At 42.9% G+C, this 14,744-nt stretch overlaps 1 protein-coding gene across 1 annotated transcript in view; it reads left to right on the plus strand.

Moving 5' to 3' along the window:
* LOC115374405 (TGF-beta receptor type-2-like) overlaps window positions 1–14,744 on the plus strand; it is a 30,200-nt gene that overhangs the window by 9,038 nt on the left and 6,418 nt on the right. Inside the window, exons 4-8 of the mRNA XM_030073279.1 lie at window positions 8,047–8,345; window positions 8,985–9,233; window positions 9,458–9,571; window positions 10,308–10,445; window positions 12,740–12,881. Coding sequence (XP_029929139.1) covers window positions 8,047–8,345; window positions 8,985–9,233; window positions 9,458–9,571; window positions 10,308–10,445; window positions 12,740–12,881 — 942 coding nt within the window. The remainder of the gene's footprint in view (window positions 1–8,046; window positions 8,346–8,984; window positions 9,234–9,457; window positions 9,572–10,307; window positions 10,446–12,739; window positions 12,882–14,744) is intronic.

A 14,744-nucleotide genomic window follows, 5' to 3' on the forward strand; every position in this document is an offset into this window, starting at 1 on the left:
TATACTGAGGGGGTCGTTGGTTTAAGTTGAACAACAGGGAGGTGGAGAGCAGATAAATTACTCTCTTCCTCTTCGCCTGTGTTCCTTGGAGCAATATTTACAGTAGGAAGGAGGATTCAATTCCTTTTCCGTCTCGGTCAAAACGCCCGCTGACTAAATCGTGACTACTTCACTCTGTTCTACTCTATTCTACATGACCTGCTGCTTAAAGAGACCAGACGCCAGCTGAACCCTGCAGTGGTCTCAGGTCATAACAGGCTTTGGCTCCAATCAGCAGAGGTGTAAACGGGTCATCTACCAATTTGTGACCCATGTAAGTACAATAATACACCTCAGGGTATCTTTAACCTATATAATACGATAAATTACCCAAAAATCATATCACCACCTTTTGGATTTGAGTTATGTTCAGTGTAGTTATAATGAGAGAACATCAAGCCAGAATGTCAGAGAAAATACTGCATTTCAGTGCGGTTAGAGGACTGTGACACAAGAGGTGAAATATGAATACACCCATGCCATTTTTTTTTTTTTAGCAGATAGTCTCAGGTGACAAAACCCACGGAAAACCCGCTTGCCTGGGGTAAAAGTGGCATGAGATTCAGCAAATTTTTTGCACATTTTTGCACCTCAGCGGCTTGAGCTATCAGTTGCATAGACTTCTTCTCTTTTTCACAGGATAAATTACACAAATCAAGCTGTACAATAGTGGTGTTGAAGGAAGTAACAACAAACTGCATGGTTCAGCTGTAATGCTGCCACAACACTTGCGTCGTAAAACACCATCGATAATTGGTGTGTTTTCTGATCTGATCTGTGATACCAGCTCCCTTGCTTGCCTGACTTGCTGGTGATGGTGCCGGCCGCTTGCAGCAATGATGCCAACCTCGCCAAATTGCCAATCTTATATAATTCTGCAATAATAATTCAATAATTTGGGGGAGCCAGCACTGTAAAGTGCTAATAAATTTGGCACTGTTTGCATCTGCATGACCTCACCTAAAAAAAAAGTGTCACACAGTGCAAACTTTGAGTTTTACATATACTTCAGGTGTGATCTAAACATATGCAGGGCTTTGATTTCTGGACCAGCGCTGTTATGCACTTTCCATTTATTGCACACAGTTAGCAAAAAGTTGTAGTGAATCTGGGCCTGATTCATTACTGGCTGCAGGAGAGTTGTTCTGCAGCTGACACTATGCTCTCACATCCCAGGGCATGAGGGATCAATGAGCATGAGACAACACAACTTAAAATCAGTATAAAGACATAACAAGAAAAGCTGGGAACAAAGTGCTGAAACACTACGCAGTGAAGCTGCCATATTTGTAAGCTCTGACACAGATGGATAACTGAGAGTCTCTAGTTTACATTAATCATTCTCTGTCTCCCTCTCTCTGTCTCTCTCTCTCTCTCTCTCTCTCTCTCTCTCACACACACACACACACACACACACACACACAGCCCTGAGGATAAGGGCTGTGGTCCCTTCCTCCCATTGAGGATACTTGTATCAGGAAGTCCATGTTTGTTTATTGGACCAGCGCCATGGCTTATTCCTCCACAAATGCCTTGCATTGTTCTTCCCCTGCATTGCATTCTTATGACGTGCCTGTAATAGTGTTTGCGCATGTGCTCAACTGTCACACTTAAATATTTTTTTGTGCATTCGCCCATGTATTCATCAGTGTCTCCGTGTGATGTAATGAACGTTCTGATGGCACAATTTCAAAGGACTGTGCCATTTTGAAGGGAGGCTTTGGCAAAAAGCCTATCAGAAACAGATGTCAGTAAATCAAACAGGGAAGCACTCGCTGTGTTGTTGTCACTGTCTCACCATGGTGGGATAACAAATAGTAGACAGGAGCTGCTGTTTATCAAAGTGGCTCACTGCAGGATGGAAAGCTGTGTCCACTTTGGAGAGAATGCTGCTGGAAAGGATCCAGTGACCTGAGCTTTCTTTCTCTACCATCCTGCAGTGCATATCGCGTCTCTGATAACGGCTGACACCAGATGCCTTTTAGGATGTTTTTCATAGTCACTTACATAACTCAAAATGATTGGAAGAATTGCAAATAGAGCGAGGAAGCATTGTGTTGACAAAGACACTAAGCTGCTCTCAGTCCCATCGTCATTGCACCGATATAAATATAGAAAATCTGCAAATTCAGCTGCACTTTTTTTAAAAAGTCAGAGCATGAAACACTGTCTTAAGCTTGCAGCAAAATGAAATGCTTTTCACAGAATCATTCGCAGTTCTTAAAAAAAAAAAGTGTTCTGTTTGGAACTTTTCAGATAAGGTTAGGTACATTTTTTGCAGAATAAATAACATAACTAATTTTGTTGTCATTTCAGAAGAAAAAGGAATGTCTTTGTGCGTCGATGCTTTTTTGACTAAAAGTACCGAGTTGAATTGAATTGTTTTGAAATGAATTGTTCCAAAAAAGAAAAAAAACATTCTTAAATTGAATCACCAACTAGCCAACCAGCCTTTGGCTCGTTGACGGTATTTACCTTCTTGCACTTATTCTCGCTCCCTGGATGCAGCCTCTGCGCTGTCGTCACTTTAAATCAGCAATCTGGCATCCCGTTCTTGCACAATCACAGCGACAAGAGCATAAAAACTGATCAGAGCTTTGCACTCTGAAGCGCTGGCCCGGACCTCTGTGGCTCACCAGTTGTTTCTAATAAACGTTTCTGTGAAGATGACTTAAAGCAGATTTACACAGCCGTTTGTTTTAATGCTTTATTTACAGCTTTGCTGCTGTGAAAATTAGTCTTACATTCCAGGAAGCATGAGGAATCAGAATGAGTTCATAGAGCTCATTTATTTCTGACACGGATTCTTTGACTCCATACAGTCAGTGTTTTTGTGCAGATGTCGCATGATCCCCTCCCATCTACCTCCAGGGGTTATTTTGGCATCCCTGGCTATGAATGAAATCCTCATGATCTGCAATGAGCTTTTTTTGCCAGGGGGATTATTTTGGTGGTAACAGAGGAACAGAAAGAAAAGGAAGACGAGAAATAAGAATATGGAGAGGAAAATCAGTTTAGTGTGTGTTTTTTGGTGGAGCTTGTAACAAAGAGGAAGAGGAGAAGAGGATGGATGGAGCAGTGGAGGAAAAAGCTGCTCTTATTCCAAGATCTGATTTTTTTTTTTATCATTATTTTTACAGTTCCTCCTCTCGGTGTGGAATCTTGGCTCGCCGTCAGTCCGTATATCAGTCACTCAGTCACACTGCAGACTGTTTTATAGAGAAATGACTCAAGGCAGGCCAACTCTAAGATACAGAAAGAGGGAGGAAAGGAGAGAGAAGAGGCAGGGTGAGGCAGAGTGAGAGAAATTCACAACCAAGATAGAACAATAATGGGAAGGTATGAGGAAGCAAATGGAGATAGAGAGGTAGAAAACAGGAGTGATTGAAGGCTGTGATGGAAAGCAGAGAGCGAGGAAAAGAGAGGTGGAGAGCCAGCGCTCGACAGATATGAGCTGTGTTTATGAAGCGGTCTGGGTTGTAAAGGGAGTGCTGTTACCATAACAAGTAAATAGTGAGAGTGATATTCAGTTATAGTCGGTGTTACCAGCCTCCCTGCGGCTGGATTCCTCCACGCACCACGACAACATGATACCCGCCTGAATAAAGGCAAGTTATTTATATACATTTAAGAGGGTAAAAACTCGACAGGGGACGAGTGGTAAACAACTTTATGGATGTATAAACATCTTCAAATTGAGGTTTATTTACTGTAATAAAAGCCATGCATAATGCAAACATAAACTCAAAGAAAGTAAAGGGAAAGTTGCATGAGATGCAGGGATATGGCCCATAAGTTTAACAAGATGCAAAAGCAAATGTTAAATGAAAGAGCAAATCTCTATATAGCTATATATATATCACAGGGAATTTAGGATAAGTGATTACAAGTTCAGAGATTTAGTTTAAAGTTTAAGGACGGAGTGAGTAAGATGGTGTGTGTGTGTGTGTGTGTGTCTGTGTGTGTCTGTGTGTGTTACAGGTGTCTTCTTCCATCAGATAACATTGATAAGCCTGTTTGAAGTGTGTACAAGAGGTTATTGATCCAATGTAATATGGGCTCTCCTCCCAGGATTTAGTGCATGATCTCTGACTGTACTTGTTTTTGCAAGCTGGGTTTGGTTGAAGTGCATGTGAAACTGATCTAGAGATGCATTTCTGTCTTGTGTTGTGTCTTGGAAGTAGAGCAGTAAGTGTTGGGAGAGAGTTATTATTTTGGATCTCAAAGTATAATTTAATATCCAGAGTATTGGTGTAGTTCTGAAAATCCGTGGCATGAGAATATGAGAGTGCAGTGCAGTGAAGCTCTATTGTAGTCTAACTATTGGTGTGTCTTCAAACCCAGTGCAGCGGCTCTGTGCAACTTAGACTATGTTGCTGATTCTTTAGAGCAGTGTCTTCTATTTAGTGAATGATTCCAAACATAGGCGTTGAGTTGCATATCTTTTTTGATGCTTTATGGAAAATCACGACACCAGAAGTGCAAAACTACAGCAGCGTCTTATCAGCGAGTACCTGCTATGTCCCAGACATCATCATAAACCTATCATCCTCCAGACATGACGTCAGCCTTCACCTGTTCGCTGTTATAAACTCCATATCAGTGTTACAGTTGGTTTACGCCAGGTGTGTGGCAGACGTGGACAAAAACAGCAGCTCAGTGTGGTTTTAACACTATGTACCGTATAATGCACCACGCAGCAAAAAATCCAATTATCAGGTATAGACTAGATTGGTGGACCATACACACTTTCCCATGGCGTGACCAAACAAATATAACTTCACAGAGTATCCACCATTCGTTTAATGTTACTGCTTTGATTGAGTTCAGGTTGTATGAATTAATAATAAGTCCCGAAAGAAGTCTTACTGCCGGCTCAGCAGATGACCTGGCATAGAGTCAGCCTGTTGGACGTCCAGCTCAACCTCCTCAGTGTTTATAATGGCTTCCTTCTATCCACCCATCACCTGTTTTGAACATGAAATCATGTCTGGCCCCCTCATTTTCCTCGGAAAATAGTTCCTCTTTAATATCCGATGTTCAACTCTGTTATTCACGAAACACTGAGAATCCAAGTAATTAGTGATTAGTTAGCGCATTAAGAGCATGAGTCAGAGATTTAATAGCAGCAAGCTTCTAAATCTGAACACACACACACACAGACAGACATACACAGATGACGTGTTTAATTGCATGCCAGAGGCGAGGATCTCTCTGTTATTCTGAATGATGTGTCAAACCTCATTGAGCACTGCATGAGAACACTCTGGCATCCTGATTGGAAAAGGCAACATGAGTCCTATTACCAGTTTGTCTTGGCACCGACTGACTGGCACCGTTACCACTCTCTCTCTCACTTCCCTCCTCATACATATGCACACACACACACACACACACACACACACACACACACACACACACACACACACACTGATCACGGCCAAAAGAAAGAGAGTATACATACATCCCTAAAACCTCAAAGACCCTGAAACAATCTTAAAACCCTTAAAACATACAGGCATATGGAATATCAGAAGAGGTGTTTGACTCCCTGGCAGTCTCACTTTGCAGCTTTCGTCATCACCAGATTTTCAAACTGAAAATTGATGTATGTGTTTGGGTTTGCAATGTTTGATTCATTTCATCGGTGGCTTAGCCGAAAGCAGTTTTATGGTACTTTCACTGCTTCATAAACACGCACATGCACACACACACACACACACACACACACACGTGCGCGCGCGGAACCGCAAAAATTAAGATATTATTCCTCCCACTCTATGAAAACTTGCATGATCAAACGGCACCCGAATACCCAGACGTTGAAAGGGCAAACATCTCTTTAAAGAGAGAGTGAGATTTTTAAGTACAAACGAGCCTTACTTTACAGGTAATAGTGCAATTAAATTACAGCTTTTGCTTCGAGCAAATCAGTTCAAAAAAGCTACAATTATCACAACACAGTAATGAATTTTAGGGCAAGTATTGGCAGTGATATCTTCTAATGTGTTATTGTTACATGCAGTTCAGTCTGGATCTTCGTGTTTCACTGCTGCTTTATGGTGCCAACTGTAAATCAAACCAGTGCCCTTGTTATTGCATCAGTACCAGCCAATTTTTCTTTTCCCCAGTGAGCTGCACAAAGCCACAAATGCAGCTGCTGTAGAGGTCTAACTTTTACATGTTTGCTGCACTGTTGCTCCAGCATCGCATTTGGAAAATCCCGTACTACTAAAGCAGGAAAGATGCAAAGTTGTGAGACTTTTTCAATGGTCAGCACTGTGAGTCTGAGCTCCTCCTCGCTCCCAGGTCTGTGTGTGCCAGTGTGGCAGCTTCACCCAGCAGAGTAAAGCTCCCCTGAGGGACTGCCTGGTGGTGTGAGCGAGACAGTCTTTGAAAGGGTGCCCAGACCAGACCAGGCCAGGCCGGGCTGGGCCAGGCCAAACTGAGGCAGACAGACTCTCTACTGTTTTGTTCCCTGCCTCTGGAGCTCAGAGGGTTGGCTGCCGCTCTGCCCAGCCCGGCGGCAGAATTAGAGGTGGTAGTTAAGGCTGCTTACACTGTTGGCAGTGCCCACTGTTGGACTATTGACTGCATAATAAGTCAGCTACCCACTGAGATCAGACACTTAAAGATATGGGCTCGCATTTTTATTGTGTTTACTCATTGTTCATAACATTAAATGCGTTGTGAAATGGCGAACTGCCTGCTGCTTTCATTCTTAGCACACGCCTCAAAAATGAGACAGTACTGCTCACTCACTGGTAAAGAAATGCATGTATTTAACTGGTATCGTATGCATAACAGGGAGTAGTTACTGTTGCATGCAACTTGGAACTCAAAACACAAATTAGGCTGCGTGTCCTCTGGGGACCTCAGGGTACAGCACAGGCATCTCTTTTTGTTGTCTCCAGTGGAAAGGATGAACCATCACTTATTTCTGACATTGCTTGAGGCTAAGCATAGAAGTGCTACAAGTCAAAAATACATTCATCCAGTTTTAGAAAATAAGCGCTGTGCTTTCAATGGGGTTTTCAGTAGCCGTATAGCAAGAGCAGCGACCACAACGGCAGCCCCCACCTGCATCTATTTAGTGCTGCTAACCAAGAAAGGAATGCCCGCTGCGATGGGACAAAGTCACTTCAGAAAGAAACGTTTTGAGTCATGGCTCATGTTTGTGACTTGGGGCGGCATCTACCACAATGGGTACAAAGTATATTAAAAACCTATTCATAGCTTGTGTCGATGTTCACTATTATTATGCTGACCTTTATGATTCAAAGTTCAAAGCCGACCATAATGTCACCAAGGTCCCACAAGTAGTTCAGCGTTTAGATGGGGGAATTTTATAACCTGCCACTACCAAAATAAAAGAATTTTGGCGTGCTGTTGTGGAATACAACACTATAAAAAGGATTGAGATTTTCTCAGCTTTTTGTGGACAGCAGCATAAATAGAAGCATGAAATTTTTGGCCACCAACCATGGTGCAGGTTGTTAACATGAAGAATATTTTTCTGTGTTGCTGCCTCTGTTTCTCAGACAGCAGGTGGACATTGCTTTGTTTTTTGAGGGTTTTTTTTAGGGGAGATTTCTGCTTTATTTAATAGTGAAAGTAGAGAGAGACAGGAATGACAGGGAAGAGAGGGGGGATGACATGCAGCAGAGGGCCCAGGCCAGATTCAAACCCAGGGCACAAGGACACAGCCTTGATATGTGATACGCGCTCTACCAGGTGAGACAGGGCCACCAAAGATGGACATTTAAGAAGTTCTTCGCTACATACTCCACTTTATTGTAATATCTACTCTACTCTTGTATGACCTAATCGAGGGTTGATGTGAACTTAATGAAAATGGGGATAAACTTTGACCTTGAGTCAGTAATTATCAAAGGGCGAAGAACCACCAATATAAATAAAAATGCATTACTTTCAGAAACACATGGATGTATGGATGATCAGTCCCCTAATCTATTCCTTTATCCTCTGTCCTGCGCTCTTTTCCAGTTGTGGATCCAACTCCGGAGGATCCAGTGGTCTCGGTGATCCTGGTGAGCTTACTGCCTCTCCTGTTGCTTGCGGTCGTGGTTGCAGCCATGTTCTACTGGTACCGCGTGTACCGCCGTCGCATGCTCAACCAAGAATGGGAGAGCAGCAATAAGAAGCGCAAGGCCAAGGCAGGTGGGTTGGACTGCAGCGATGCCTGTGCCATCATGATGGACGACGATGGGTCTGATAGCAGCTCGACCCACGCCAACAACCTGAACCACAACACTGAGCCGCTGCCTATAGAGCTGGATCTGCAGGTAGAGGAGCTAATCTGTTCTGAGGAGTTTACACTCTTCTTGTCTGTCTGTTATTGTCTACTTATCATTTATTCATCTGATCTGATCTGTGGCATTCCAGCACTACATGGAGTCCAGGTCAAAAGTACCGCAAAGTACCCAGAAGTACTCAAACCACTGCCCAAAAGTATGCGAAAGTACCTGATAAGTTACCCTAAAGTACCCAAAGTTCAGACGAGGAGTGGGAGGACTGGGGGAATATATTGGACTCCACAATTTCAGTTTTGAAATTAAACAAATCACATGAGATTAAAGTATAGATTTACTATTTGGGTACTTTTGATTATACTGACTTTTGGGTAAGTGAACACTTTTTGGTACTTTTGGTAACTTTGCCTTTTTGGAAACTTATCGGTACTTTGGGGTAGCTGTTTATTTTTGGGTATTGGCGTACTACTGGGTACTTTTGGATACACGTGGATGTATTACCACACGATCATTTCTAAAATCTTGCAACATGTCAGAGTTGATGGGAAATGTGGTGTTCATTTTGATAAACACAAGCACAGTCATTGCCACTGAGAGAGAGGCTGCCAGTTTTGTGGACCGTGGCCTCATGTGTTTGCAGTAATTACCCTCTAACCCTCTGACGCTGTCCAGGTGGGAAAGGGTCGCTTCGCCCAGGTGTACAAGGCTAAGCTGAAGCAGAGCACGTCAGATCAGTTTGAAACGGTGGCGGTGAAGATCTTCCCGTATGAGGAGTACGCCTCCTGGAAGAACGAGAAGGACATCTTCTCCGACACGGACCTCAGACATGAGAACATTCTTCACTTCCTGACAGCTGAAGAGAGGAAGCTGGAAAAGCAGTACTGGCTTATCACCGCCTTCCACCACAGAGGGAATCTACAGGTGAGAAGCTTCCACAGAATAGAATAGAATAGAATAGAAAAGAATAGAATAGATGTAATATGATGGCATTTAAAACATTTTGAGGATGCTGTTAATCCCTTTGCTTTGTTAAAAATGCTCAGTAAGAGTTTTACTACAGCTAGAGTAGGATACTAGATTGGATACTAGTTTAACAGTTCCTAATTTTTGTAGTGCTGATAATCCCTTACCCCTCTGACCTCCAGGAGTATCTGACACGTCATGTGATCAGCTGGGAGGACCTTCGGGTGCTGGGCAGCTCTCTGGCCCGGGGTGTCGCCCACCTCCACAGCGACCACCTCCCCTGTGGACGCCCTAAGGTACAACTGGGGCATGGGGTTTGTGTGTGTGTGTGTGTGTGTGTGTGTGTGTGTCTTTGTCTGTTTACCAACTTGTCTGTTGAGCTAACTGTCTATCTGTTGAACTTCCTGTTATTTATCTATGTTAAGTCAGAAGACAATTTTCACTGACCTTTGGCACATTTGATCAGTATAGCATGCTGATCAAACATCCACAGTCTCATATTGATGACACGTGTGGTTTATGAGTTATAAAGGCCCCACCCACTCCTATTGTATTTATACATCAAAAACTGTATACAGAATAAACTTATGAATTTCTAAATCTTCAGTATGACATACTGATCAAATGTCTACACTCTCATAATGATGACATTTATATTTTATGAGTTATGAAATATGTTGTAATAAGCCTCATCCACTCCGGTTGTATTTACAGGTCAGCAAATGGATACAAAATAATATCACTCAACTTTTTAAATGCTCAGTATGACATATTGATTAAGCATGGACACTTTCATAATGATAAATAAATGTAAATAAATCAGCTTATCAGCCAGTAGCAATCAGGCGCATTTTCTTCTATTACTACTTTTTATTTGACATCCTAATTAATATTCACAGCAGCCACTGTGTTTGTTTTATTTTGAGGCGTCCATCACAAGCACTGCCCATTTTCACCCCTTGATTCTTAAATCAGTACCTATTAGCTCTAAATTTGGCACAAATACCTCTGTTCTGCCATCGTTCCGCGAAGGTGCCCATAGTCCACCGGGACCTGAAGAGCTCCAACATCCTGGTGAAGAACGACCTGACGTGCTGCCTGTGCGACTTCGGCCTGGGACTCCGGCTGGACAACTCGCTGTCTGTCGACGACCTCGCCAACAGTGGACAGGTCAGATGAAGAGCCGGCGCTCAATAGGACTCCTCCTTCACTGAGAGATTTTATTGGTTTCTTTTTTGGAGAGCTCTATTCATACAGGGAAAGTGGACTGAGCAGCCATCAAATATTTTCTACTGTAATAGATTTTTAAATTGGCTCATAAAAGAATATAGAGAATATTTCATATTTTACCAGGCATATAGACTTTATAACTGTTATTATATATTTATGAAAGACAACTTGGATAACTCCTTGTCAAGATCTTGGTTAACTTTGATTCCAAATTGAGATCCTGCTGTCAGCCTTGTAATATTTTGCTACAAGCAGTGCGTCTTGGAGCTCAGGGAAAGCCTATTATCTGTAATTCGATGTTATGGTAACGTGCCCTGTTTGCCATCTAAGCCCTGTGTGTTGTGCCATTATAAGGCTTTGGCTTGCTTTTTGGCAAGATGCGAGCTGGCTGTGTTTGTTTTGTCTTCTTCTATATAATTCCTTTTTGTTATGAGCATGTTGGTGTGTTTTGATGGGATACACCGAGTTTGCTGACACCAGAAATCTGACAGAGAGAGATAGACAGGGCAATAAAGGGATGAAGGGAGAGGTGAAGACTCTGTTGTGACATGCAGGCACCTTAAGGCAGCTCTCAGCCGCTCTCTCGCTCTCTCTCGCTCTCTGCCTCTTTCTCTGTCTGTCAGCATGACCTTCGTCTGTCTCGTTTATGATTTATGATTCACTGGCTGAAAATGCACCAGCGACAGGTGATAGGGTGTTGACTAATGTGCTAACACAGACACTTATGACCCCCTCATACGACCCGTGCACACCAACCTGCACGCCCACACACACACTTGTGCACACAAACACGCACTTACAATGCATGCATTCACAGCAAACACATTAGCAATATTATGCATTCATGACACACATGCACATCATTACCTGCTACCTCTGTATCCATCAAAATAAGCAATTCTGCAGCAGCTTCACTCACATACCAAGATGCTTAAACAAAGGACAAACTAGTGAAAGTTTCCATTTTTTACCACTGAGAGTTGCTGAACATTTTTTTTTTGTTTGTTTCTAGCCTTTCTATCCATCCCCAGACTGGTTACAAAATCTACACTGTGGCTCAGTCTTACCCAATTAAAATGTTCAGAATTTGATTCAAATGCTTGCATGTCACATTGTGTTGCAATTCACAATGGATGTTGGAAATTCCCAGCTGGTAGGTTGTAATTACATCCCCTGTGCATTCCAGTGGTCCAGCAAGTAAAAACCCATGCTAACTACCTAGCCAGCAACATTGGCTTGCAAATGGACAGTTAGAAACTATAAGTAAAACTTTACATCTCAAATTTTTAGTATGTTTAACGATTCATTACATTAGTGTTTTGACAAATTAAAATTCATGCATTGATGAAAAACCAACTACCAGCCTACAAACGTGGTTAGAGGAACAGAAACCGCTGACTTTTTCTCGGCCATTATATGCCATTTTTCCTGGTAGAAAGCATGAATTCCTCTTGAACGCAGAATTACACAACAGTACGCAACTTTACAATGATTCATGCAGCAACAGCCCTGCCACACATCTGCTGTTCAGTTTAAGAGGTTTCCACTGCAGGGGTAGCCTGTGCAGACCTCCACTGGCTCACTGCAGCAGAGCGTCCCTCTTGAGCTTGCAGGAACAATGCAACAGTGTGACAACATGTAAGAAGTGGGAGAAGTGGGCCTTTTATAGTGTCATTTCAAGTATTACAAATGTTTCATATTATAGACTCAGTGCAGCAGCTGGCATTACACAGATCAAACAACTGAACAACTTGTGTCGCCAATGTAGCATCCTGTTTATCGCTTGATCCAAGTCAGTAAAACTCGGAGGTGAGTCACAGGAGAGAGTGACAGATTTATTATCGCGGAGCTCAACGGTCGACTAATGCTGTGAATCACAAGTGAGACAATGGGAGATGAATAAACATCACTCTCCTACGATATGTCAAATTAAGATGGTGATTAATGGCTAGATGTTTAAGTAGTGGGCCAAAGCGTGGGCGCATGTGTGTATATGTATGTGTGTTTGTGTGCACATGCATGTGCGTGTGTGCTTTCAAGGAAACGTGCACGTACCTGCATGTCAGCCTTGTCTTTTTCCTCAGTGTACCTGATGGATAGAGGGACTCTGTGTGTGAGAGTGAAAAGAAACAGAAATTGAGAGAAAATGTGAATTTGTGTCACTTTCAGTTTGTCTTTCATGTGCGAGTGTGTGTGTGTGTGTGTTAACCCTTTGCTGGGTCCCTGTGCTGCAGGTGGGCACAGCTCGCTACATGGCTCCGGAGGTGCTGGAGTCTAGACTGAACCTGGAGAACATCGAGTCCTTCAAACAGACTGACGTTTACTCCATGGCCCTGGTACTGTGGGAGATGACATCTAGGTGTGAAGCTATTGGAGGTCAGTGCAAACACACACACACACACACACACACACACACACACACACACACACACCTGTCCATTCATGACCTACTTCATGCTTTTAGTGCTGAGGGAAGTCACCTCCATGTGCAAAGCCATTAGAAGTTATGATATATGATGTAATGCATGTACACAAGTGAGCACTCACTCAACTGTGACAGCACATATTATAAGTTCCAGGTTATCACAACAAATAATGAAGTCAGGTTAGATTTTGCTTGAGCATCAATTATCAAACACAGTGCACACTTCACTGACACTGGAAGTGGAGTGGAAATAGAGAAACAGAAGCTAAAATGTATTGTGTGACGTGCATGTAGATAACGCGACATCCTGAGATATTGTGAGGCTGGCACACTTTGCTTTCAGTTGTGGTTTTCCTCACTGTCACAGGCCTACGAAACTCCACCCAGTCCGGACGTTTGATTTTTCTTCATTTAATTGAGGAAATAGATAGGTTTCAGAATAAACACTTCTTGTAAAAGAGCACCGCTTTCGTCTGAATTCCTCTCGGGCAGATAAAACATTCACTTTACATTCTCTGCATCTCTGTGCTGCAGCTCTGTAGCATTACCCACATAATGCAGGAATACTCAAATGTTTTCGTTAAAATACCCTTTTTCCAACCTACTCAGACTGAGACAAGATGTTCAATATCATTTTATACCTCTGTACAGTGAAAAAAATAAACCTTACAGCGTCTCCCAAACTATCTTATTTACACAGTGTATCATGTGTATTTGAAAATGTGTATTTCAAATACACATGATACATAGTGTAAACCATAAGACAGCTTCAGAGTTGCTGTAAGGCTTATTTTTTCACTTTGATGGAGCTAGGCTAACGACTCCCATTGACTTCAAGTCTTTACGCTAAGCTCACACGAAATGCTACCCGTAGAAACCGAACCACTGAACATACAGAGGTGAAAATGATATCTGGGAAAGCCGGAAATGTTGGAGGATTCCTTTAAGTATAGGTATGTGTGTGTTTGTTTCAGAGCATGCAAAGTGTGCAAACAGGTGCCGATCAATGTGTGCATTTCCTCCATGTGTCCATGTCCGTGTACATTTGCTACGTGTGAATGCTGTACAGATGTGTCTATGTGCATTTTTGTATGTGCTTGCGACCCACATAGGATGAAGTAGGGGGGATTTGCTGTTTCCTGTTATGCAGTAGCCGAGTGTTTGTGTTTGAACAGGCGGGGTGATGGTCTTGTCCGTCGGACTGCACCTCAACCTCAGCTCCTAGGTCTACAGCCGGAATGTGAGGAATGTCTGATATGTGAGAGAGATGATCTGAACTCTGCCGTTGCCCTTCTTTGGGTAGGAAAGCAGGGAGAAGGAGCTCAAGTGGATACTGTACCTACTTCAGCTGCCTGTGTGTGTGTGTGTGTGTGTGTGTGTGTTCTTGTGTGTCCACACTTATGAGGCCTAATGGTCCTCACAAGAATAGAGATCTGAGCAAAATTCTGCAACACAGGACATTTTGTCATCCTCACCTCCTCCGAAACACGCAGTGTCTGTGTGTAACCTTGTATCCATGTGTGTCAGTGACCATATGTGACTGCATGTGTGTCTGCAGAGATTGTGTGTGAGCAGGTCCAACATTTGCGTGCAGGTCTCATGTTTCTCAGTGTCAGGGCTGTCTGTCTGTGTATGTGGTGCTGCTAACATGCCACGGCCTGTCTGGATGCTATACACACATGTGCACACACAGACAAGTTTGTTTTACCGTCATTGCGGAGACACAAGAGATAAAGTCGATCCTCCAGGCTGCTGCTCGAGCGCAGGAGTGACAAAGAGAGGTGTATGTGTGTGTGAGCATGTGTACTCCACAT

This window comes from Myripristis murdjan, chromosome 16 (genome assembly GCF_902150065.1).
Source record: "Myripristis murdjan chromosome 16, fMyrMur1.1, whole genome shotgun sequence".
NCBI classification, from domain to species: Eukaryota; Metazoa; Chordata; class Actinopteri; order Holocentriformes; family Holocentridae; genus Myripristis; species Myripristis murdjan.